This window comes from Heptranchias perlo, chromosome 14, assembly GCF_035084215.1.
Source record: "Heptranchias perlo isolate sHepPer1 chromosome 14, sHepPer1.hap1, whole genome shotgun sequence".
Taxonomy (NCBI): Eukaryota; Metazoa; Chordata; class Chondrichthyes; order Hexanchiformes; family Hexanchidae; genus Heptranchias; species Heptranchias perlo.
The window spans coordinates 44,309,255-44,337,038 of NC_090338.1; the positions used below are offsets into that span (position 1 = coordinate 44,309,255).

Sequence of the window (27,784 nt, forward strand, 5' to 3'; positions counted from 1 at the left end):
GTACTCCAAGTGTGGTCTAACCACGGTTCTGTACAAGTTTAACATAACTTCTCTGCTTTTCAATTCTATTCCTCTAGAAATGAACCCCAGTGCTTTGTTTGCTTTTTTTATGGTCTTATTAACCTGCGTCGCTACATTTAATGATTTGTGTATCTGCACCCCTAAATCACACTGCTCCTCTATCCCGTTTAGACTCTTATTTTCCAAAACATAGAAAACATAGAAAATAGGAGCAAGAGTAGGCCATTCGGCCTTTCGGGCCCGCTCCGCCATTCAAAATAATCATGGCTGATCGTCTAACTCAGTACCCTGTTCCCGCTTTTTCCCCATATCTCTTGATCCCTTTAGCATTAAGAAATATATCTATCTCCTTCTTGAATACATCCAATGACTTGGCCTCCACTGCCTTCTGTGGTAGAGAATTCCACAGGTTCACCACCCTCTGAGTGAAGAAATTTCTCCTCATCTCTGTGCTAAATGGCATGCCCCGTATCCTGAGACTGTGACCCCTGGTTCTGGACTCCCCAGCCATCGGGAACATCCTCCCTGCATCCAGTCTGTTTAGTCCTGTTAGAATTTTATTTATTTCTATGAGATCACCTCTCATTCTTCTAAACTCTAGTGAATATAGGCCTAGTCGACCCAATCTCTCCTCATACGTCAGTCCTGCCATCCCAGGAATCAGTCTGGTAAACCTTTGTTGCACTCCCTCCATGGCAAGGACATCCTTCCTCAGATAAGGAGGCCAAAACTGCACACAATACTCCAAATGTGGTCTCACCAAGGCCCTGTATAACTGCAATAAGACATCCCTGCTTCTGTACTCAAATCCTCTTGCAATGAAGGCCAACATACCATTCGCCTTCCTAACTGCTTGCTGCACCTGAATGCTCACTTTCAGCGACTGGTGTACAAGGACACCCAGGTCTTGTTGCACCTTCCCTTTTCCCAATCTATCACCATTCAGATAATAATCTGTCTTTCTGTTTTTACAACCAAAGTGGATAACCTCACATTCATCCACGTTATACTGCATCTGCCATGTTCTTGTCCACTCACCCAATTGGAGCCTCTTTGCATCCTTCTGACAGCTCACATTCCACCACAGCTTTGTGTCATCTGCAAACTTGGAAATGTTACATTCAGTTCCCTCATCCAAATCATCGATATATATTGTGAATAGCTGGGGCCCAAGCACTGATCCCTGCGGTACCCCACTAGTCGCTGCCTGCCACCCAGAAAAAGACCCGTTTATTCCTACTCTCTGTTTCCTGTCTGTCAACCAATTCTCAATCCATGCCAGTATATTCCCCCCAATCCCATCTGCTTTAATTTTGCACACTAACCTCTTGTGTGGGACCTTAACAAAAGCCTTCTGAAAATCCAAGTACACCACATCCACTGGTTCTCCCCTATCTACTCTACTAGTTACATCCTCAAAAAACTCCAGTAGATTTGTTAAGCATGATTTCCCTTTCATAAACCCATGCTGACTTTGTCCAATCCTGTTAATGCCCTCCAAGTGTTCTGTCATCACATCTTTTATAATAGACTCTAGCATTTTCCAGCTACTGATGTTAGGCTAACTGATCTGTAATTCCCTGTTTTTTCTCTCCCTCCTTTTTTAAATATTGGGGTTACATTTGCCACCCTCCAATCTGTAGGAACTGTTCCAGAGTCTATAGAATTTTGGAAGATGATCACCAATGCATCCACTATTTTCAGGGCCACTTCCTTTAGTACTCTGGGATGTAGATTATCAGGCCCTGGGGATTTGTCAGCCTTTAGCCCCATTAATTTCCCGAGCACTTTTTTTTTACTAATACTGGTTTCCTTCAGTTCCTCCCTCTCACCACACCGATGGTTCCCCAACATTTCTGGGAGGTTATTTGTGTCCTCCTTTGTGAAGACAGAACCAAAGTATATGTTTAATTATTCTGCCATTTCTTTGTTTCCCATTATAATTTCCCCCATTTCTGACTGTAAGGGACCTACATTTGTCTTCATTAATTTTTTTCTCTTGACATATTTATAGAAGCTTTTACAGTCAGTTTTTATGTTCCCTGTTAGTTTACTCTCATACTCTATTTTTCCCCTCTTAATCAATTTCTTTGTCCTCCTTTGCTGAATTCTGAACTGCTCCCAATCCTCAGGCTTGCTGCTTTTTCTGGCAATTTCATATGTCTCCTCTTTGGATCTAATACTATCCCTATTTTCTTTTGTAAGCCATGGTTGAGCCACCTTTCCTGTTTTGTTTTTGCGCCAGACAGGAATGAATAATTGTTGTCATTACTGCACACGTTCTTTAAATATTAGCCATTGCCTATCCACCGTCATCCCATTTAGTAAAGTTCCCCAATCTATCATAGCCAACTCGCACCTCATACTTTTGTAATTTCCTTTATTTAGATTCAGGACCCTAGTTTCGGATTTAACTACTTCTCTCTCCATCTTAATGAGGAATTCTATCATGTTACTGTTGCTCTTCCCTAAGGGACCCCGCACAACAAGATTGTTAATTAATCCTTTCTCATTGCACAATACCCAGTCTAGGATCGCCCATTCTCTGGTTGATTCCTCAATGTATTGGTCTAGAAAACCATCAGGTACACGCTCCAGGAATTCCTCCCCCACAGTATTATTGCTAATTTGGTTTGACCAATCTATATGTAGATTAAAGTTGCCCATGATTATAGTTGTACCCTTCTTGCATGCGTCTCTAATTTCCTGTTTAATGCCCTCCCCTACATCTCCTATTTGGGGGCCTATAGACAACCCCCACCAATAATGAGTATGTGGCCTCCTTATTATTCCTACCAAAATGTACCACCTCGCATTTATCTACATTGAAATTCATTTGCCAATTAAACATCCTTTCTGCATGTTTATTAATGTCTTCCTGTATTTTGTTGTAGTCCTCCGCGGTATTAACTGTACCTCCCAATTTTGTGTCGTCCACAAATTTTGAAATTGTACTTCCGTTTCCCTAAGTTCAAATCATTTATGTATATAGTGAACAACAAAGGTCCCAGCACCAATCCTTGTGGAACACCATTTCCCACCTTTTGCCAGTCTGAGTAACTACCTATAATTTCGACTCTGTTTTCTGTTTTATAGCCAGTTTTATAGCTTGCTATCCATTCTGCCACTTGTCCCCTGACTCCACATGCTCTGACCTCAGTCATGAGTCTACTATGAAGCCTTTTGAAATCTAAATATATTACATCTACTGCATTATCCTTGTCTACACTTTCTGTGGCATCTGAGTCATTGAATACATTCAAGGCTAAGTTATACACATTTTTGATCAGCAAGGGATTCAAAGGATATGGGGGAAAGTGGAGTTGAGGTAAAAATCAGATCAGCCATGATCTCATTGAATGGCGGAGCAGGCTCGAGGAGCCGAATGGCCTACTCCTGCTCCTATCTCTTATGGTCTTATGATCTAATTCAATAAAGTTGGTCAAGCACAACCTTCCATTTTGAAATCCGTGCTGACTATTCTTTATTCTTTATTATATTTTCGATTGCTAGATGTTTCTCTATTACATCTTTGGATTCTGTTATCTTTCCTACGACTGACATTAAGCTAATTGGTCTATAGTTCCCTGGACTTGTTCTATCTCCCTTTTCAAACATAGGAATCACATTAACTGTCCACCCGTCCTTTGGCACTATTCCCTTTTCTAATGAATTTTTATATATATGTAATAGTGCCTCTGCTATCTCTTCCCTAACTTCTTTTAATATGCGTGGATGTAATCCATCCGGACCAGGGGTTTTATCCTTGCGAGGTTTGATTAGTTTATCAATTATCTCCCCCCTTTCTATCTTAAATGTCTTCACATCTTTTTTATCTCTTCTAATGTCATGATGCCCACCATATTAGTCTCCCTTGGTAAATACTGAAGCAAAGTAATTATTTAATATTTCTGCCATTTCGCTGTCATTGCCTGTGAGTTTATCGTGTGTATCCCTTCGTGGCCCTATCCCTATCCTGATTTTTCTTTTGCTATTTATTTGTCTGCAGAATACTTTGTTGTTTTTTTTATATTCCTTGATAATTTAATTTTGTGGTTTCTTTTTGCCTTCCTAATTTTTTTACTTCTTTTCTAACCTTTTCATATTCCCTTTTGTCTTCCTCTCCTTTGTCGTCTATGTACTTAGTTTATGCCTTTTTCTTCAGTTTCAATTTTGTCCTTATTTCTTTATTTATCCATGGTGTATCATTACTGGCTAGCTTGTTCTTGCTTTTTAGTGGGATATATTTCTCCTGGACTCATTGATCACCATTTTAAATGTTTCTCACTTCTGTTCTATTTCTTTGTCAGTAAATTTTCCAGTTTATTTTTCCTCATTCCATTCTCATCCCCTCAAAATCAGCTTTTTTTCAAATGTATTATTTTGGTCTTTTTCTTACTTGTATCCTTCTCAATCTTTATCTTAAACCTTTTTATGTTGTGATCGCTATTGCCTAGATGTTCCCCTAAACTTACTTATCTTACTATTTCTGGTTCATTTCCAATTCCCAGTGCTTCCTCTCTTGTTGGGCTTTTTACATACTGGGTGAGAAATGAGTCCTGCACACATTCTTAAAAATTCCCTGTACCCCTTTACCTACCTCTTGCCAGTTTATTTGGGAGTAGTTAAAATCTCCCATGATTATTATTCTATGCCCTGTACTCATTTCACATATTTGCTCACATATTTCTTCCTCTACCTCCTTTCCACTATTAGGTGGTCTGTAGTATACCTCTATTAGCGTGATCGATCCCTTATCTTTTTCAATCCATATGGATTCTGTTTCTATCCTTCTGTTAGTTATGTCCCTTTTTTCCTATTGCCATTATGTTGTCCCTTATTAGTTCAGCAATTCCACCCCCTTCCCCCTTCCCTATCCTTTCTGATTAATTTATAACCTGCAATATTTAGTTGACAGTCCTGTTCTTTATGTAGCCATGTTTCAGTTATTGCTACTACATCTGGTTCCTCGCTACGATTTATTGCCTCCAGTTCCCCCGTTTTATTTCGGATGCTGTGTACATTGCTGTACAGGCAGTTTAAATCGTCTTTAGTAATTGTTCCTTTTACTTTTACACTTTTTACTTTATAATTTTTCTTATTTATCACTCCAGCTGTGTTTATTTCAGTTATTTTATTGTTTTGCAGACTTGGAGAATTTATGGTTTCTGCAACACTGGCCTGGACTTTACTCTGGTCTCTTTTTCTTACTCCTGTTTTATCTTTTTTACTAATATTTTTGTTTGCGCCCCCGCCCCCCAGCCCTTATCAGTTTAAAGTCTTATTAACCACCCTATTTATTCCTTCTGCTAGGACCTTGGTCCCAACCTGGTTCAGGTGTAGCCTGTCCCAATGGTACAGCTCCTTCCTGTCCCAGTAATGGTGCCAGTGTCCCATGAAAAATAACCCTTCTTTCCCACACCAATCCTTTAGCCATGTGTTTACTTTCCTGATCTGTTTGTCCCTCTGCCTAATCACATGCGGCTCAGGTAATAATCCTGAAATTATTACTCTGGAGATCCTGCTTTTCAATGTAGTTCCTAACTCCTGATACTCCCTTAGCAGGACCTCCTCCCTATTCTTTCCTATGTTGTTGGTTCCAACGTGGATCACAACAACTGGACCCTCCCCCTCCTTATACAGATTCTTTTCCAGCTGTTTCGAGGTGTCCCTTACCCTGGCATCAGGTAGGCAACACACCCATCAGGACTCTCGATCCTGACTGCAAAGAATCGTATCTATGCCTCTAATTATCCAATCTCCTATAACTACCACTTTCTACTTTGCCCCTCCTCCCCTTGGACAGTCTCCTGCTCCAGGGTGCCTTGGTCAGCATTCTGGCTGTCCTTACCACAGTCTTTTTCCTTATCCTCACAGGTATCAAGTGCATATTACCTGTTGGAAAGGACTAGTGTCTATGGGGGGACCTCCTCTATCTCCCTTCTGTTCCCACTACCTTGCTGACTACCAGTCACACTCTCCCCCTCCTGTACCTGTGCTATCCTCTGACGTGTGACTGGATTCTGGAGAAAACTGTCCAGATATTCCTCCCTCTTATGTGTCGGAGTGCCTCTAACTCGCACTCCAGCTTGAAGTTTCTGGCTGGAGTGTCTCAAGCCAGAGACATTTACTGCGGATATGGCAATCCGGGACAGACTCGCTGTCCGCAAACTATCACATAGTGCAATCCCGACACATAACCTGCACTGCCATTTCTAGTTTTTATTTGTTTATTTACTTAGTCTAGTTATTTTATTTATGTAATTTTTTTTTAATAAAAGGTTTTAATTCATTTTCTTTTTTTTTAAGATTATCCTAGATCCTTATTCTAGTTCTTTGTCCTAGATCCTTACCTCAATACTTAACCTCGATACTTAGCTTAATTCCCTCAGGTTCCACTGATTCTGACGTTACTTTTTCAAATTTCTACCTGTGGTTGATTTGGTCTCGCGGCGCTCTCACCGCTTTTAATCTTGGGCCTCCGCTGCCGCTCAAGGATGATTTTTCCCCTCTGCACAGACCGGGGATCAAACCTGGGACCTTCCTAATTTATATGGTGCAGCTACTTACTAGATAGCCTCGCTAAGTCATAGAGGGAGCACTTATCTTGATGTATGTTCTAGAGAATATCAAATAGATTCCAGTAAATTTAAAGCTGCAATTCAGTTTTAGGAATCTGATGATATTCTCTTGTGGTTTATAATGTCATTAGAACAATTTAATTGAATTACTGCCTTGTAACTCACTGCAAGCTATCTGTTCTATATTCAGTGAGTGAGAGAGAGACAAGACGATTACTGACCATAATAATCTTGTTTCTTTGAATGATAACAATTGCTGGACAAACAATCCCCCTCTCCTTCCCTTTGTTTGAGGGGAGAGTACGGGGCTGATGGTGAAAAACTAAATGACTGAAGTGCTGGAGTTGCACAGGCAGGTACCTTGTGAACAATCCCATGAGAGGTACATGGTTCATGTTAATTGCCCTGTGGCATTCCTGTGCATTCTTAAGTCTCTGAAGGCACTGTGTTTGTATGTGATGGTGAATAATTATTTTAGATTTTTAAACATGTTTTCATATCCTATTTCCGTATGTTAGCTTAACACTTCAGTATAATGAGGAATGTGCTTGTGCTTAAGCGCTGTGTGGCTTAAAAGTCCACAGTTGTTTTAATTGTGCCCATTCATTTTTTTATATGATCAATTATCAAGGTACTACTTTTGATTTTTTTTTTTGTTAGCCTGAACACAAATAAACAACTTATAGTAGTACAAAAAAAACTCTCAGCTTTCCCCCCTCTTCTCCTGAAGGTATTGATTCATGCTGAGACATGATGCCATGGACATCAGCCACCTGGTGTGACTTTGTCCAAATGGCCATTCTCCATAATGTGAGCTTAGTCAAAGCGTGTTAGCAGGGTGTTGAATCATGGGGAAGGGACTGGTGCATCTGTCCTGCCCTTACCTGATTCCACACATGTTCTTTCCAGCCGGGGTTATTCTGTTACAATGAGATTGGGGGGGTCCTGGCTGATTTTTTTTTTGATGCCCTCACCACTTTTCCCTGCAGTTGAGCTCAACTAACTCAGCACACACCAGTGATCAAACCTGAGACCTTCCTGTTCCATATACAAATATATGAATAAAAGGGCAAGAAGACAACGAGGCCCATCAACGCTCAGCTTATAGATAGTGTGACCCTCATGTATTGCCCGCACCAATCACTATTAATAAATCTTGGGGGGGGGGGGGGGGGGGAGGGAGGAGGGAGGAGGAGGAGGAAAGAAAGCAAGCAAGCAAAGGGAATGGAAGCTAAGACCAATTTCAGGAAAAGCTTTGGGAGATTTTCCCCCGACTCTCAAAGGCACATCAAGCAAGCTGCAGAAGACCATAGTTGCCCATGATGCATTAGTCATCACATTTAACTTAACCCCCCCCACCCCCCCCCCGGCCATATGACCCATGACAAAAATAGGATCTTACAGGACTGGAAATTTAACTGTGCGTTCACCTTTCCTCATCTATGCTTGAATCCATATGCCCATGTCCTAGACTTTGTATTAATATTGGATATCTCTCTGGGATTATGTTGATCTATATTCCCTTTAAGATCTTCTGTTTTGACTCAGTTTGTAGTGATTTTGTCGTGGAGTTAGAAGTTTGTGGGTTCCTGTCCCCCTCCAGGATGTGAGCACATGATCTAGGATGACACATCAACACAGTGTTGAGCGAGTCCTGCATGTTGGAGTTGCTCCCTTTCAGTTTAGATTTTAAATCGAGGCCCTGACTGCCTATTGAGGTGGATGTAAAAGATCCCATGGCACTACTTGACGAGCTGGAAGATTTCCTGATTAGCATTTATCTCTCAACCGACACCGCCAAAAAAAGCAGATCATCTCTCATTTGATGTTTGTGGGATCTTGCTGTGCACAAATTGGCTGCCACGTTTACATATATAACAGTGACTACACTTCAAAAGTATTTAATTGACTGTGAAGCATTTTAGGACGTCTTGAGGATGTGGAAGGTGTATTATAAGTGCCAGTTCTTTTTTAAAATAGCTTCATAAGATCACCTACAACCACTTCTTTCCAATATAAAAATTTCTTGTAGCACATAGGCCCAATCCAGTTTATCAACTTAGTTCCCTTTCTTTTGACCCATGCCCAGGCCAGAATGTCCCCCCTGCAGTACGGTGCTTAGAACTCTAGACAATACTCAAGGCAAAGGCGGCCTACTTCTTTATACAACCTGATTATCGCTTACTCAGACTTGTGCTCTATCCTTCAAGCTGTAGATCCTGTTTTTCTTTTTCACCACCTGACTATTTAAGAGTGTTTTTCACTAAAACCCCGCTTGATCTCTTTCCCATAAACTGTTACCATTTATTTGTCACTCCCATTGTTTTTTTCACTTCTCCAGCTTTATGACTTTACATTTACTAAAATGACAGCTCCTCTTTTTCGACCAATCTCTCAACCTGTCCAAAACCCCCTGTAATTGGTGCAGTTGTTCTGTGCTATTTATAACCTCTTAGAAAGCTTTATTGCCACCTATTCCTCCAAATCCTAAAACACATCAAAGAAGAAAGGAAAAACTTTTTTTTTATTCGTTCATGGGATGTGGGCTTCGCTGGCAAGGCCAGCTTTTATTGCCCATTCCTAATTGCCCTTCAGAAGGTGGTGGTGAGCCGCCTTCTTGAACCACTGCAGTCCGTGTGGTGAAGGTTCTCCCACGGTGCTGTTAGGTAGGGAGTTCCAGGATTTTAACCCAGCGACGATGAAGGAACGGCCGATATATTTCCAAGTCGGGATGGTGTGTGACTTGGAGGGGAACGTACAGGTGATGTTGTTCCCATGTGCCTGCTGCCCTTGTCCTTCTAAGTGGTAGAGGTCGCGGGTTTGGGAGGTGCTGTCAAAGAAGCCTTGGCAAGTTGCTGCAGTGCATCCTGTGGATGGTACACACTGTTTAGGGTGGTAGATGGAGTGCCAATCAAGCGAGCTGCTTTGTCCTGGATGGTGTCGTGCTTCTTGAGTGTTATTGGAGCTGCACTCATCCAGGCAAATGGAGAGTATTCCATCACATTCCTGACTTGTGCCTTGTAGATGGTGGAAAGGCTTTGGGGAGTCAGGAGGTGAGTTACTCGCTGCAGAATACCCAGCCTCTGACCTGCTCTTGTAGCCACAGTATTTATGTGGCTGGTCCAGTTAAGTTTCTGGTCAATGGTGACCCCCAGGATGTTGATGGTGGGGGATTCGGCGATGGTAATGCCATTGAATGTCATGGGGAGGTGGTTAGACTCTTTTATATAGCACCTTTCATGACCTCAGGATGCCCAAAATGCTTCATAGCCTATAAATTAGTTTTAAAGTGTAGTCACTGTTGTAGGCAAATGCAGCAACCAATTTGCGTACAGCACGATCCCACAAACAACAATGAGATAAATAAATGACCAGATGGTCTGTTTTTGATCATGTTGATTGAGGGATAAATGTTGACCATAACGCCAGGAGAACTCCCCTAACCTCCTTCATTAAGTGCCAGAGGATCTTTTACATCCATCTGAAAGGGCAGATGGTGCCTTGGCTTAACATCTCATCCAAAAGACAGCAGCTCTGACAGTGCAGCATTCCTTCAGTAATGCACTGAAGTGTCAGCCTAGATTATGTACTCAAGTCTCTGGAGTGGGGTTTGAACCCACAACATTCTGACTCAGAAGTGAGAGTGTCACCACTGATCCACGTCTGACACCTAAAGCAACAATGCTAACAGAACCATTCTTGTGGTATTTCACTGGTCACCTCTTTCCATATTGGTCACAGTCCCTTAACCCTTTGCATTCTCTGGCTCTCAGCCTGTTAGTTATCCACTTAAAAAGCTTCCCCCCCCATTCCATACCTTTCTACCTTGTAAATAATCACATGTGGCACTGTGTCAAAGGCTTTGCCAAAGTCTAGATATATTGAACTTACTAAGTTCTCTATTGTCAACTAACTCTTGTATTCTGAAAAAAACTCTTGTAGATTTGTCAAGCTAGATCTACCTGTAAAACCTGTTCATTACTTATTATAACATTCTCCTGAGACTTCTGTATTCTCTTTCATGATGCTTTCTATTATTTTACCCAGTACTGATGTCAAGCTCGTATACCTATAATTCCTTGGGTTATTTTTCTGTTTTTACAAAGATACAAAAGGGTCCAGAGGGGCAATTTTTTCACTCAAAGGGTGGTGAGTGTCTGGAACGAGCTGCCAGAGGCAGTAGTAGAGGCGGGTACAATTTTGTCTTTTAAAAAGCATTTGGACAGTTACATGGGTAAGATGGGTATAGAGGGATATGGGCCAAATGCAGGCAATTGGGACTAGCTTAGTGGTATAAACTGGGCGACATGGACATGTTGGGCCGAAGGGCCTGTTTCCATGTTGTAAACTTCTATGATTCTATGTCACCACATTTGCTGCTTTCAATCTTTTGGCACAACTCCTGTGTTGATTCCCTTAAAATATCTGTTTGGATGTGACCAATTTCATTTGCCACTTCCTTTGATGCTCTGTTATGAAGTTCATCAGGGCCAAATGCCTTTTTCCTAAGTGTCCTTAGTTTCTCTATCATCTCATTATGGATAATGTTTAAATGTGAGGCACAGTATAACACCAGGCAGGGTGTTCTTTTTCTTGTAGTTGATGGAGCTTTTCTTCTACGATGATGTCCATTGTGAAGAAATTGTTATAGTTTGCATAGAGCTATTGATTTTAATAAATACGTAGATCATTGTTGCAACATTTGTAATAGCAATAGTAATTTTTTGATTCTTCTTTACCCAGACCAATCGTACATGTCCTATCTGTCGAGCTGATGCTTCTGAAGTTCACCGAGATTTAGAGTAAAGCCATTTCCGCAGCACAATATTGAAGACGTTACCTAGGTGACGTGGGGGAGCACACTGTTCACCCACTCATCCGTGTTACCTTAAGCCTTCCCCTTGAACAACAGCAATCTAGGATCTTATCTGGAGTCCTGTTACCTCTGTTTGCACCGTGCGATTTGATGACTTCAGCACACACCTAGTATCTTCGCTTAGAAACAGTTATGGAGTTGTGTTGTACTAACATTGTGTTCCAAACTCCAAAGATTTTAACCTGCGTGTATTTTGATGTGTATTAACATTTTATAGTTTGTATGATCATTCCAAGTATTGATACGAAATTCGAGGGGTTGTGATTTCATCATATGCTCGAAAAGAAACAGTAGGTGGAAGACGATGGGGTACTCTGCCCAGTAAACCCTCCAGCATACTGTACTGATGGAGCGAAGCAGGATGTTTGAGATGTGTGTGTGTGCGCGTGTGTCTGTATGTTATCTGTGTAATGTCTGAATGTACCTATCCATGTTTTCTTGTATTTGTACCATACACTGGTCTAGTTCTCCTGTGTGCCTTTGCACACACTATCCTAACCACTTCCAAAATATTTCCTGTATTGTTTGCATGAATAACAGTGCGTGAGTGTGTTTGCGTGAAAGGTTAGAGGAGGGAAAATATTTAATGTGCACATATGCATGCGTGTCCAGCCAGCTTGGACTGGTGATGACTAGCTCTATCCAGCTGTGGGTGGGGGTGGGAATCTGTGCTCAGCTATTACTGCCATGCACTGTACTGCACACATACCTAAGCTCACAGCCTTTGTGGTGCAAAAATTATTCCAAGCAGCTAAATTATTTAGGATTTGTGGTTGTTGATTGCTCTGTAGATGCCACCAATTGTTTACCAATGATTTATGTGGTGGGATAGTGGATTGTTTACTGTTTTAATTAGTCCTGACCTGAGGGACGGTGGACTCTGTAGGAGACCCATTGGCCAGGGGCCAGGGCCCTGTGTTCTGTGTTAGGAAGATTTTTGCTTTGGTACTTGCACAGTTACAGTTACCTCATTTTGCCATGTATGTATTTGAAATTTGCTAATATATATATAGGAAATGGTTCTGATGCTAAACATTTTGTGTTTTCATCCCATTTGAATCATATTGTTGTAGCATTTAACATAACTAGTTATAATGTATTATACATCTGTAAACCAAATTGTTTCAGAGACGAAATTTTTAACAGATTTGTACTTTTTTTATGAAAGTTGCTAGTTATGCTTTACCAGGTAGTGCAATCATTTTTTATTGTTGTGGCTGATTTGAGAGGGTTGTTCACTAATAAATGTATGATGTATACCAACATAACCATGTTGCATGGCTGAATTTCATTTTCTAACTTCAGAGAACGTATCACTCATATTGAGCCTAAAAGGAAGTAGATTGGTTTGAGTTGTCAATTGCCACCACCACAGGGATTACTGTGTGGGTGCCGCTGGTGCTGAGCCTAAGGACACATTACTACAATGTCCTGTGTATATATGTAAACGCAACTCTTATTTTCTCTTCCCTGGCCCCAATAATCTTATGTGTGGATGAAATTTCTACTGAACAGATATGGGTGAAGTGGATAGTACATTGGATTGTGGTTCACTCCAGCTTTGATGAGTGGCTTCTTGTGGTTGCTACACTGCAGGTAGTGTTTAAGCATACACGCTGCACCTGTGGATACTCTATCTGATTGTCACTGTTATTGAGGTAACTGCTTTATTGATTTGGCTTAACTATATTCTGCCATTATTGCATTTTTTGTAACTAAGTGTTAAATTTCTCCAAGTTCTTTAAGGCCAAAATGTTTTTTTGTGGTTATGAAATTCTTTGTGTATTTTTGACTGCTTGACAAAATAGTAATTTTCTGTTTTATGCATGCAATGTCAGAATATGTTACTCACAAGATAAAACGCCTTATATGCTTCACCAACAATGGCCCTTGTTTCCTTGGATCTAATGTTAATGTAAACACTAAAGCCCCACTATAAAAATTATTAACTTCCACACATTATAAGTAATGTTAGCTTATCATTTAAAAAAAAACAGGTGATTTCTTTCAAAGATTTTGAACCACAGCCATGGATCTTTCTCTCCCCAACCTTACATAATAACAGGAAAAATCATGGAACTAGAAATGGCCATTCTTTCCAACAGAAGAGAGTTTTATTTTGTGGATTTTAGGTGTGTATTAAAGTGAGGAATGTTACTTCCACCACCACCACCTATTGTCGGCATCAAGCACTCTCTGTATCTAACTGTGCTACAACTGATCGGAGTAAAGCATTCTTTGCAAGTGATTTTCAAACATTTGAGTGACCTTGTGCAAATATTGACATGTTCTGAGAAACCTCTACAAATATTGACACAATTCTGTGTGCTAACTTCCAAAACACTATGTTGCTACCGAAAGGAAAACCATGTAATAAGTACAGAAAATATTTTATTAATTAGGATACTGCAACCAAAATAATAATCATCAAAGAGGCAAATCTGATGACTTTATGGTACTCCCTACTATCCCCTTCAGGGCCCCAGTTTGCTTCGAGTATGTCTTACCATATCATTGTAATACTTACCATATCACTACTGCATCAATGTAATACTTTCCATCTGTCACATCAGCCATCCTGTAACATGTCTGATTGAGATAGCCAATAAATACTGAATTGGGTAATGGCCTCATTCCTTGGACGTTTTCAGTGAATGATCATAATCGTACCCAAATCTTTTTTCTTCTCCACATTTACCAGACCCAAACTAGGACCTTTTCATTGCCTACAGCTATTTCATGTTGTTTGTATTACCTTTTTTTTCCACATTGAATACTACCCTGCTATTCCTTGATCCCTCTGTTTAATTTGCCCAGATACCATTGAGGGTTGTAAGAATCTGGCCACACAGCTTTATGAGTTTGATACTTCGAGAAGTTCAATTCTCCATGTTTTGAATTCCAGCACTCATTGTTTCCCAGAGAGAACTGTGCTCTTTCATTGTTTGCTTTTCATTGCCAGGGCAATTTATTAATCCAGTTATCTAATTTACCATTCAATCTGTATGCCTTTATCTTCTTTAGAACCAATATTTGTGAACTTTGCCAGATACTTTGAAAGTCCAACTATATTGTACCACCTTCTCAAAGATTCACAAGACATGACCTGTTATTTCTGAAACTATGCTCACTTCCTTTAATATCTTTTTCTCTTTTGACGAGCATTTCATGCTGTAAACATTCATATTTCCCTAAAAGAACTTGGATTTATACAGATCCTTATTGTGTTCTCAGGATGTCCCAAAATGCTTTACAATCAGTGAGTTTTGAAATGTAGCCACTTATGTAGACAAATGCAGCAACATCTCACAAACCAGCAGATTGCTGAATGAACAAAGAATTTGTTGTTGATATTGGTTGAGGAAGGAATGTGGGCCAGACCACCAGGAGAACTCCCAGCTCCTTTTTAAAAAATGCCAATTGGGTCTCAGTTTAAAGTCTCATCAGAAAGACACCATAGCCGATAATGCAACACCTAATACTTCAGCCTAGATTATGTGCTCAATTCCTCAAGTGTTTTCCCCTGCTACCAATGGTAGGTATAGTGCCCTGATTCATGCCATGCTCTTTGTTTATCCTCATTTATTAGAATTACCTTGCTTTCCTATCTGACCTTCCAATACAATTTCTGTATAATAGATTTAGTCAACAATTAACATTAGGTCTTGTTTTCAGTGTAGTTTTATTTGGATGTTAACATTTTAGACACTTCTCCCAAGTTACAAAGGAGATCCATGACTGGTCAGACATATACAGTGGCAGCTTCAGGGACCAAATCACCAATTCCAATGTTGTCCTCTGAATCTTTGGTCCTCCCAAATGTAAGGCTTCCAAAGCTAATGTCCTAAACACAGCTCCATCATGGAACTTGGTATAAGTGTAGGACCTCTTCACAATTTGTTTATCACTCCACTAGGTACATTACAGCTAAGAGGGATGAGGATGTTTGCTTTCTGAGGACTCATTTGAGGAAGAAGAAAAGGGCAGAGTAAAGGCACCAAAATAGTAGAAAAGAATCCAAATCCTGAATACAACTATTTTAAAGTCTGATCCCAGTGTTGCAGGTGTCTATGGCTCAGTAACAAACTGTAGGGGAAGGTGGCATGCTTTTTGCAATTCCAAAAGGACCTACTCCATCACCCAGGTCTAAAATCCTAAAGCCAGCCATAAAAGCATTCAGTAGTTCTACAGCACAAACTGCTCAGCAATATACCCAAGATTGCTGGACACCACTTCTAGCCTCACATTGCCATATACCAGACCTACCATATAGCTTAAAGTGAGGAAGCTGGTGAGTGAGAGTCTTACAAGCCCTTACATGGGGTATAGCCAAGGCTTATATTGAGAGATTATGCAGTCAGACAACATGTAACACCCTGCAACTGAGGACAAGAGATGTTTGAGCTGAGTATCTCAGCAATGTTCATCATGAAGTGCTCTTTGATGGCATAAATACCTTTTGGGGACTAGGTTGTTCACAAGATAACAGAATTAATGGATCATGAAGCTTGTTTTCAACAAAGCTCTATGAGAAACCAGTGGTAACTAAGAGTTGAAAAGGTAGACCTTCATAGCTTTAAAAGCACTTCGTTGACAGAGATAAATTATCATCCAGACCACCCACTTTGCAGTCCAAACCTCCCAGTGATACAAGGGCCATTGTATTGTCATCCTCAGGGCAGGAGGGTCAAATAGAAAAAAAATCTATTAAACATCATAGATCTTTTATCTTCATGAGCTGCATAGGTGCATACTATGGAGGTTTGGGGACACATACAAAGTTTATATCCATGTTTGCATTAATTTGCAAATAATTTCAAGTTGCTAATAACGTCACAGTGTTGTGGTTCAGGAGTTATCCATCAATGAAACAACAGTGAGAAAACAGCTCTTTTCAAACCTCCAGGCCCACAAAAATTAAACAGGACAAGCCAGTTAATAAGAAATCTAAGTGTAAATATGACTATGGTTGTGTGGACAAGATCCCAGGGTTTGAGGGTTACCTGTGGCTCTCGGGCAGCAGGATGGATATCCAAGCTTTATTTAAAGGGTTCCTTTTCAAAATTCATCTAGAGTTTGCTATTGGTTGCATTTGTGGTTTTACTAAATAAGGTAATCTATTGTTAAAATGTAACATTTCTTGCACACACAAGTATTTTTTTGCCTGTTATTTCATACTTCCAAAAAAGTAGCAAACAAGTCAAAAATTGACCATTATCATCCAGATAATTAGTTCAAGAATGGTAGTTACACATAGCAAGTTCATAGGATTTCTGGTGGTGACCAAATGGTACAAATATATGGTTAACTTTTCAGGCTACTCTCAGTTTGTCAAAGCTTCATCAGTAATAGTTGCCTACAATAAAGCTCTATGGCTAGATTGTATTTTGAGGTTTTTGCTCTAAATATTTTTGAGGTTCAGCATCTCAGAACACTACCATAGACAAGACCTTGTTCCCTGTGACCCAAGGTGTCCCTTCACCTGCTTTATATCTATGGTATGTAGCAAACCCAAGGATTGTCACTTATTTCAGCTTATATATGGTTATATCACATGCCCTCATATGATCTTCCTTAACTTCGGTTGGAGCTTTTTCACAGTTCTCTGAATACACCAAAAATAAAGTTTCAACTTGAAGACAATACTGCCTATGTGAAAATCAAAATGGTAAGTATGCATGAAATAAATGGCTCAACTTACCTCTTGGTTTCATATTTCACCACTTTTCTGGTTATTGACTGCAGAGCGAACTTAAGTAATTTAAGTGGTGTCTGTTGGGGCCTGGGTGAACTAAAATGCTGTTCTCTGCGTCAAACAAAACATTAAGTAGCTAAAAATCAATCTTGGCAGATTAGTATATCCTTCCTTTACTTTTCCAAAATGAATCAATGAAACAAAAATTTGATTCAACTGCCACAATTAATTTAGACTTCTAATTTTAAAATGAGAGATTTGTATTTTCCATATTTAAATACTGATTCGCAAGAATCTCCACAAAGTGCTGACTCCATGGATGCAAATCATTAGAGCTCCATGTTCTAACTTCGTGTAACTCTTGATTAAAAAAAATTGACTTTTGAATTTAATTTAGAAACTATAGGCAAATTAAATCGTAAAATTCAATTGCAAGTGATTTAACCTATTTATGTAGTTAAATAACCGGTCATCCCTTAAATGTGTACATTACACTTTAAATGTGTCTGTAACATAAAAATTCCATCATCATGATCTATTAAATTAACCATGCTGATTCACTCATATATAGACAGATAACATAAATGACCTATCCGGAACCAGCAACCCTCACAAAACCAGTCATTTCATTTTTCTAAACTTGCAATCAGGAACCAACAAACGCCACAAACAATCAAACCAATTTCTCCAAGCCCTTTCGAGTGGGCATCTTGCTTCTCCAAAAGCTCACCCTATACACCAAAAAATAATGGGACTAAAAGTCTGCATGGGTTCTGCCAATCTCCCACCATAACTCCAACTGAACTTCCTGGAAAATGGCAGAGACCTGGTTGTGTCGGGTCTCTGCTATTTTGGGAGGTTTCTGACTTGTCGTGCATGGGGTGGAGCCTCTGCCTGCCCCTTACAAGGCAGACATTTGGATGGTAGAGCCAGGGTACGGAATCCTTACATCAAGAGTCCCCACTTCATTGATTCAATACCTAGCGTATCTGTGGAGGCTCGTATGTTGATGTGAAATGACCTAGATCCAAGATGAAATGTCATTTTATTAAAAAGCAAATTTGGCCTCCTGGTGGAACTGAGTAGGATGTGGTTGGGGGCAGGTGAGGAAAGCTGGGTGTAACAGTTGCTTTTGATGAAGAGCAATGCCTGAAATGTAAACTTGTCACTTTTCTCCACAGATGCTGTGCCTGACTTGCTGACTGTTTCCAGCATTTTCTGTTTTTGTTTCCCATTTATAAGCCTACTTCTGTCCCTCCCTGGAACCAGGGGCTCGAGTTGTGTTGTGTCCCCAGCTTGCATTGTACCTGGGCCATACTTGAATGAAGAGGCTAAATGACTCCCAGAATGCACCAGTATGAGTTTGTGTCATTGATGGATTATAACTTCCAGAAGTGTGCCAGCTAAGTCTGACATTGAACAAGTGGAAATAATATCCAAGCAGGAAGTTATGATACACTTTGTGAATAAAGCAGAATTTATGATTAATAGTAAGATGGGTCAAAGACACATCCTGATTCTTTGATCAGACAAACAAAAATATTTTGTCCCAGGAACAGCTATCTGATTGGAAATAAGATCCAAGGATTTTTTTCCTCTCACAGCAACCTGTGATGGTAAATGTTCTATCACTAACACTATTTAACAGGTAAGCCCTATTTCTCTGGCGAGGTGAATAGGCAGCCAAATAACAAATTTTTAATATTCTGTGCCTCACTCTGTGCTCCATTCCTCAGCTCAGAATGGAACCAAGCTAAACTACAGCTTTGGTCCAGGCCCCAGGGTATCCAGACGTAAATGCCAAGGAAGCTCAGCTAGCATATATCTATATCTTATTAAAACTCTTGCATCTGCACCTATTTACAAAACCTTACTTCCTAGTGAATCTGCACTGTAATATAGACATTATAATAACCGATACCTGGGACTGAGTTACAGACTGGAATTTAACTGAATATAAATGGTTTATATATAGAGTAACTGATACTCAGGAATAAGTTACAGACTGGAATCTAATCAAGGGTTTGGATGGTTTATATATAAATTAACATAATCACATGTGAGTTACAGGTGGATTATCAGGAGTTTAAATAGCTTATGTACAGAATAACAGATACCTGAAAGTGAGTTAGAGGTTGGAATCTAATCAAGGTGGTTGCTGGATAACAATCAGTACTAGGTGTGGTATTTGGGTCTTTTCTATCCTTCTAGGTTTTTAGCTTCTAAATTACTCTCATTGATGGGTCCCATCTCCCTATGTTTTTACCTCTGGAGTCCACCAAGCATTTAACCTTGGCCCCCTCCTATCTCTCATCTACATGCTGCCCCTTGACGACATCATCCGAAAATACAATGTCAGATTTCACACGTACGCTGAAGACACCTAACTCTACCTCACTACCACCTCTCTCGACCCCTCCACTGTCTCTGATTTGTTATGCTGCTTGTCCAACATCCAGAACTGGATGAGCAAAAATTTCCTCCATATTCCTAAATATTGGGAAGACCAAAGCTACAGTTCCCTCCACAAACTCCCTTCCCTAGTCACCGACTCCATCCCTCTCTCTGGCCACTGGCTGAGGCTGAGGCTGAACCAGACTGTTCACAACCTTGGCATCCTATTTGACCCTGAGATGAGCTTCCGACCACATATCCACTCCAGCCCCAAAACCGTCTACTACCACCTCCGTAACATCTCCCGTCTCTGTCCCTGCCTCAGCTCATCTGCTGAAACCCTCATCCATGCCTTTGTTGCCTCTAGACTTGACTCTTCCAATGCTCTCCTGGCTGGCCTCCAATCTTTCACCCTACAAAAACTTGAGCTCATCCAAAACTGCTGCCCGTTTCCTAACTCATACCAAATCCTGTTCTCCCACCACCCCGTACTCGCTGACCTACATTGGCTCCCGGTCTGGCAACGCCTCGATTTTAAAATTTTCATCCTTGTTTTGAAATCCCTCCGTGACTTCGCCCCTCCCTCTCTCTCTAACCTCCTCCAGCCCTACAACCCTTCAAGATTTCTGCACTCCTCAGATTATGGCCTCTCACGCATCCCCGATTTTAATTGCTCCACCACTAGCAGCTATGCCTTCAACTGCAATGGTCCTAAGCTATGGAATTTCCTCCCTAAATCTCTCTGCCTCTTCTCATTTAAGACGCTGCTTAAAACCTCTCTTTGACCAAACTTTTGGTCATCTGTCCTAATATCGCTTATGTGGCTTGGTGTCAAATTTTGTTTGGTAATGATCCTGTGAAGTGCCTTGGGACATTTTACTACGTTAAAGGCATTATATAAATGCAAGTAGTTTTTATAAGTGTCTTAACTTGCTTTGATATTTCAGCAAACTGCCAGCAACATACCCACAAAAGGAAACAGAACGACCTTTCCATTGATTATTTTTAGCAACTGCATTGTCTTATACCTCCATAGGGACTATCTTCAGTTTGATAAATATCACAACTTCAGACCTTGGTTTTAATTTTATTAAGTGAATTTATTTTACAAAAGATGAACACACAAATAAGAGAACATATACTTACAGCAGGAATTCTTTAATCTAGCTATGCACAGGAAAACAAAGGGTGTTACTAGCTATAACTAAGTTATTCTTTTATAGATAACTTCTATTTATGCAGTTCTTGAAATCTTGTCTAACTTTGGAAGATAGCTAATATATCTTAATTCTTCTCTACCAATTTTCTCATGGACAGTTTTAACTACATAAAAACCCTTTTACCAGTTGCCAAGGTTTATTGGATTTTAATAACTGACATTCAGATTCATAAATAACTGGCTGGCAAACATAACTGAATAAATCACAATATGTATATATTTGAAATATGTGTCTTGGTTTTTCTCAAGTCTTGCAGGCAACTGAATAAAACGTGAAAGCTAATTTTATTAAAACTCCTTAAAAGGGAAAGCCACCAAATCGAAACAAAAAACCTTTATTTTTAATCACAATAGAATCTCTAGATAATTTTGCAATGAGGTGAAATGTGGCATTAGGCTGACTTATGATCAGCAAAATCAGAGGATTAAACCCAAGACCTTCCTGGGCTGTATGGTTCAACTACTAACTGGATAAACTCACCGAGCCATCATGGTGTCATTTAAATAACTCAAATTTTGATGATGTCCCTAAGTTCAATGCTGTGATAAATATCTCATACTCTTGCTTTACTGCAGTAAATACAGAAAACTACGTGTGGAAACTAATTGTACCCAAACTTCCTCAAGGTTTCACAGACATATGTATGTTGGTTTTATCTTATCAGATTTATATAGCGATTTTATTTTGCTATAATACAGAAATCATGCAGTACTCTACAGTTTTGAAAACCCCCCCCAAGGTTTTTAGTATTAGAGCGGTTTAGGTTCAGTTGGATGTACAGATGCGTATTCATTCCAGTTAGTTGGAACAGAACTTTCCAAATGCACAAATGAATCAGCAACTGTGAAGCTATACATGTCAGAATTTGCCTAAACCTCTCAAAGCACAAATTGTTCAGGGCCATGGCATTCAGCATTACAAAAGCTTTTGTACATATTTTGCTTAGTACGGTGTTCTTTCTGCATCAATTCTTGCTAAGAACTCAGTAGTGGAAGCCTAGTTCATCTAAATAAATATCTCAAACCATGAACATCAATACTTTCACTTTAATGGAAATACAAGGTAAGCACTCATACTATACTCTAAGTTGCAGTTTTTAATCTTACTGTACTTTTACTGCCTCTCTATACAATACCTGTCAACTCATCATAAAGTATAAAATATTTTATTTCTCAAATCATCCCAGTAGTGATGTTTAAAATGCAGATGAAAAAATGCCTGGTATACTGTCCATTACATCATGCCTTCTACAATCAAATGATTCTCTAGTCAGCTAGGCCTCACTCTTCTATTGGCAAGACTGTGACCAGTAAACCTCCCCTCCTCACCCCACCCAACTCCAGTTGTTTAACATCTCTATTTTGGGAAATACCTGTAATTCATCAGTTCTTTTCTCCTCAGTTTTAAAAGAATATCCACATTTAGGAATCAATTCTATTGTTCTGGAATATTATGAATTTTTACAGAAAAATGTACTCATACCACAAAACCTTTCGTTATTCAGCCTTACTTATAATCTGGAGTGGTAGAAACAGTATCAAAAAAAATCACAAAATTACTATTGGAGGAAAGCAGGACTCTGCTTTAGAGTGAACTGGACAATGTAATACATCTGCCATAACATACTGGGTATGAAACTCATAGTACCCAGTTATCAGTACAGAATAATCAGGTGCCTCATTTGTGGCATCGCTAAGCTTCCGCAGGGGGTTTACTACAGTTGTAGTACCCCTGCCAACCCAGATGCAATTAGCTAATTCAACAAACTAAACATCGCTATAAACAAAGGTGATATTCTGTATTACATAGTGACACACTACATTGTAACTTAATTTGGATCTAGTGCTGAAGCTAGAAAACTAGCTTCTGTATGCGCTCCATTAACGTTGTGCATTCATCCATGGCGCTCCTATTGAACTTGTAGCAGTGAGCTCTTTCAGCCTGGGCAGATAGACTTAACTGTATGATAGAGTTATCTGGAACGTTTTATTTTTAAATGAACAGTTAAATAAAGAACTTGCATTTATATAGCGCCTTTCATAGCCTCAAGTCCCAAAGTGCTTTACAGCCAATTAATTACTTTTGAAATGTAGTCACAGTTGTAATGTAGGAAAACATGGCAGTCATGTTTCAGCAAGGTTCCAAAAACAGCAATGAGATAATGACTAGATAATTTGGTTGAGGGATAAATATTGGCCAGGACACCGGGTAAACGCTCCTGCTCTTCTTCAAATAATACCATGGAATCTTTTACATCCACCTGAGAGAGCAGACGTGGCCTCTGTTTAATGTCTCATCCAAGAGACAGCACTCCCCCAGTACTGCACTGAAGTGTCAGCCTAGATTTTATGCTGAAGTTCTGAAGTGACAAACCCACAACCTTCTGACTGAGGTGAGAGTGCCAGCACTAAGCCACGGGTGATATGTATTCTACTGTCTCTTTACAAGAATGATTAAAGGGGATACTGGAGGCTGGTTTTGTGTAAGTGGCTTCTTCTGTTGAAACATACAACGTTGTAGCTATAAAATACAAGCTTTTGGTTTTTATGCTGCAGTAAAGGAAATTCTAAGCACACAAGGAGAAATGGAGTGGATAAATAAAACTCAGTAATACTTTGACATTTTGGGTGATGTGAACCTATTTCATCAATTTAGAAACTTAAAAGCACAAAAAAACTTTAAAAATTACAAATTACTCACACAATCCTCCAGTAATTAATATTTTGTATTCCATTCAACTTCAATAAGTTACAAGACATGGGACGAGTATCTGAATTTACAGCATCATACATAGCAACTTCTTCAATTTCAGATTCTTTGAACATGGAAAACTATATTCAGAGTTTAATTTCAGATGCAGTATCACTCAATGCCCTGTTCTTGTTAGTCTTTTGATAGATCTCAGGGTGGGGTGGGGGGTGGATTTTGGTTTTGAAAATGGTCATTTCTAAGGGGACAGAAAACAGTGTAGCAGATTTTGGCTTACGGTTTGTATTTACAGCTCACTTAACACTCAGTGCATGTCACTAATCTACTCACAGTCTGAACAGGAACAAGCGGTTCAAAAATTTGTTCTGCTCCAGATATGTAAAAAAGTGACAAACAAGTTGATCCAAACATTTACAAAGAAAAGCCATGAAAGATTATCCTGACAATTTAGCAAGAAAAATTAGCACCGACATTAAAAAAATGAATTTTTCAAAACTGCTTTACAAAAAAGCATTTTCACTTTCAATTTTTTTTTGAGTAACTAACTGAATTTGGCGTTTGAAAAAAAAAATGTAGGTTTGAGAAACAAATTGTGAAACAACAAAAAAATGTGGTCCTTTCAAGAGCATTTCCCTGATTTTTTACAAATAAGACTATTACTATCAGGAACATACTTTTTATATGCATATGTTAAAAAAGAAACCAGGATTACAGCGGTAGGCTACCAACCTGACAGTTAAAATGTCTAGGAGGAAACTTCTGTTTGGGTATTATTAGACTGTTGGGGACACTTCTGCTACAAGATTTTACTTCCAGTCCCAAAATCACAGTCAATACTTGTTTCATTGCAGTTTGCACCATCCTCAAAATTTAGAACTTTACACTAACTGCATTAAATTGAGAGTCAACATCCTGAAACACACCAGGAAGAAGGGCATGACTTAGCATACGCAGGGCAAAAGTTGTTGAAGCTGTAATATTTTGGGGGAAAATATTTAAGACAGGAAAGACCTTATTCCATTCAGTGAAAAATTGCTCCCCAGACATCTAAATTCCTAATCTGAACAGGTTACCCAATAAATAGGTACTATACACAAACATTAAGTGAGATTGCTTCTCTTGGCAGTTGCAATCTGTAGATCCCAGCCTACATAGTCATATACATAGCAATTCATGTAGATTGCAAATATTTTTCCATTGTTTTTGCACAGATTATAGCCTGACATGAAAAACCAACAAACAACAGTCTGCGCTATACCTATGGAATGTAATGGCAATGATATGAATGCTCAGTGAATAATTCAATAATTGATAATAGCAAGCAAAAGACAGAGACTAAAGAAACCATGGCCATCGACATCACAGTCAAGTTACTAAAAATAAATACAAAAAGTAATCAAGCTTGTAGTTTTTCCAAGTCAATAGCATTGGAGGAGTTTAACAAAACCAATACTGACTGCTATTTTGTAACCTGAACATAAACTACTGCTCTCATCTGCAATCAACTCATATAAATGATTATAGCAACTGGAAATATTGACTGCCTTGGATGTCAGGAATGAGAAACAAAATGGTATTGATTGGATTATAGGTATATTAAAAAAAAAATCAATTTTATATGCAAGGCGAACTACACTGCAAATAGAAAAGCCAAAATGAATATCCTAAATCTGAACACTATCAATTTAGGAATTGCAACCCAACTCAAATTGAAAACATTTACATACGCACTAGACGTTAAAGAAAACTCAGGCATCTAATCTTGGAGTAGAGTATATACGCACTCCAGAATGATTAAAACTATATCCGCAAGTTTTAAAAAAAACTTTTCAAGTTATAAGTGTATTCAAAAAATGCTACAAACAAAACAAAAAAAGAAAAACAATGCCAATGTTATCACTTCATTATAATTAAACGAACTAGTAGAATAATTTTAAGGCCAACAGCTGTTTTGGTGGTAAAATAATTTCATTATTAATTCCCACCCGAAATATATTCAAGATTGAGACACAAGTCATAATGCATCTTGGTAGAACAGCAAAACAAAGGACAACATGCAAATGGTTAAGATGCCATTTAGTGAAAGAAGTGCAATAATCCTAAACAATATTCCTGACCGAACAGTATCGAAGAAACAGTACATATACTTGATGCATTGCGACAATCTGATCGAGAGGCCATCAGCCACATAGTTTAAAAGGGGGTCGTTCTCCACTAAAATGTTAATTTTGTTGGTCATATCCTCACAGTAGGCTATAAATAGGTATTTTTTTAATACATAAAGAATTAAAGATTTACAGCACTTCATAAATAGGTGCAGCAAAAAATTAGTTAATTTGAAATATCACTGGATGCAACAAATATCTGTACATGTCAGTACAATAGTGGAGAATGACTAAAAAATAACCTAAAAATTGCTTAGGGTAGGAAGCTCAAAAAGAACAAATGAGTGGAGTCAATATAGTCTTTTAATGCTGATACATCAACTCGACTATCTGGCGCACTGTGAACAGCTACCATCGGTTGTAATTAAGTTACAGAAAATGGTTTAAAAAGAAATCTATGCATATAAAAATGATTCAACACAATAAAATTCTAAAACGGTTTTAATTTATACTGTTGGAATAAATTACACCTCGAGTATGACAAGCCTGCTCAGGTATTAAACATGGAGCAGGCTCTAGTTACCACAGGCACTATAGGCTGACAAACTACTTTCTGAGGCTTCACCACAGCAAAGGCCATGGCAATTAAGAACTTAAACCAGTTCAGGTTCTAACAATTCAATAACAGCCAACCCTCCTTTGGTCTTTCTTTTTTTCATCTTTTAATAGAAATACAACATAAATATAGGTAAGTGGGAAAACAAAACTAGCAGAAAGAGGGGTAGGGGCTCTCCGATGGTGCAATCTGGGGTCTGTGAAGGTGGGTTCATTTATTTTTATATCTTCTGATCAAAAACTGCTCCAACATAGCAGATTTATTTATTTATTTTTTTAAATAGCATAGTGATGGACAGCGCAGTTCATCCCAGGAAATGACGAGCAACCTAGCTGCATAGACCTTTGCCAACCAATGCAGCAGAAACTTGGCTCGTTCGTGAGAAAGTCTCGGTGATCCGTTATACTGTGCAGCTATTGAAAACTGATCCCATAGTTGGCTTCTGATTCAATCATCAGTAAGATCTTGAACGAACAAGACTTCACAGCGGCTCAATCCTGCCTGCTGTAGGGTGGGGGGATTTGGCTCTTTTTCTGTGGGCAAGCAGGGCAGTACTCTGCGTGGAAAGTTAGCAACTATTTGAAATTTCTCAGGAGATTCTTTCAAGGAGAACAAAAAGTCATGTATTACCTGCAATTAAAGAAAAAAAGATTAATTTCTAGAAGAAACTTAATTTTTGATATTATACTTTCTAAAAAAAAATGCAACAGCCTTTTTAGTCCTTTTCCTTCCCTCCTCTCCTGGCCTTGACACATTGCTGAAGCACAGTTCTACAAGTGCTAGTCATCTTCCAGTATCTCACTCAGGTGCCCATTATTCATGTATAAGCCTTACTAGTGAGCGCCAGCAGAATATCAACCACCGGGGGAGATCACAGACGTACCCAATCCTGTCCTCCACCATGTCTACACGGGCGCACTTCAAGAAGGCGTTACGGAATAGTAATGAAGAGCAGGAACCCTGCTCAACTTTCTCCTCCCTAATCCCATTCGCTGAGGCCAACTGAAGTGTTCCTACTGCAACCATGGCTGAAATCAGCTTAATTAGCAGAACCAGGGGAATCGATGGTCTATGTGTTTCAGTTACCCAGTGGGCAAATTCACCCAGCCATCAGGGGAGCTAGAATTTGGTCCAATTTTATAAGAACAGAAATAGGAGCAGGAGTAGACCCTCCGGCCCCTCAAGCCTGCTCCGCCATTCAATAAGATCATGGCTGATCTTCTACCTCAACTCCATTTTCCCACCTGCTCCTCATATCCTTTGATTCCCTTAGCACCCAAAAATCTATCGATCTCAATCTTGAATATACTCAACCACTGAGCATCCGCAGCCCTCTGGGGTAGAGAATTCCAAAGACTCACAGCCCTCTGAGTGAAGACAGTTTTCCTCGGTCCTAAATGGCCGACCTCTTATCTCAAGGCTATGGCTCCTAGTTCTAGACTCTTCAGCCAGGGGAAACATCCTCTCAGCATCTACCTTGTCAAGCCATCTAAGAATTTTATACGTTTCAATGAGATCACCTCTCGTTCTTCTAAACTCCAGAGAATATAGGCCCATTTTACGCAAT

The 27,784-nt window shown here is 39.4% G+C and overlaps 2 protein-coding genes across 9 annotated transcripts in view; one reads left to right on the forward strand and one right to left on the reverse strand.

Annotated features, from left to right (window-relative positions):
- The window catches only part of rnf44 (ring finger protein 44), a 148,585-nt gene extending 135,334 nt beyond the window's left edge, over positions 1-13,251 (forward strand). For 5 of the 7 annotated variants that reach the window (XM_067996363.1, XM_067996366.1, XM_067996368.1 and 2 more), the window contains one exon: positions 11,346-13,250. In XM_067996363.1, the coding sequence (XP_067852464.1) occupies positions 11,346-11,408 (63 nt within the window). In that variant the 3' untranslated portion in view covers positions 11,409-13,250. Of the gene's footprint in view, positions 1-11,345 lie in introns of all 7 variants that reach the window. The other 2 variants (XM_067996364.1, XM_067996365.1) reach the window with 1 other exon arrangement.
- A 10,243-nt stretch (positions 13,252-23,494) lies between these two features.
- Positions 23,495-27,784, reverse strand: part of faf2 (Fas associated factor family member 2) — a 28,563-nt gene continuing 24,273 nt past the window's right edge. For both annotated transcript variants that reach the window (XM_067996370.1, XM_067996371.1), the window contains exon 12: positions 23,495-26,847. In XM_067996370.1, the coding sequence (XP_067852471.1) occupies positions 26,665-26,847 (183 nt within the window). In that variant the 3' untranslated portion in view covers positions 23,495-26,664. The remainder of the gene's footprint in view (positions 26,848-27,784) is intronic.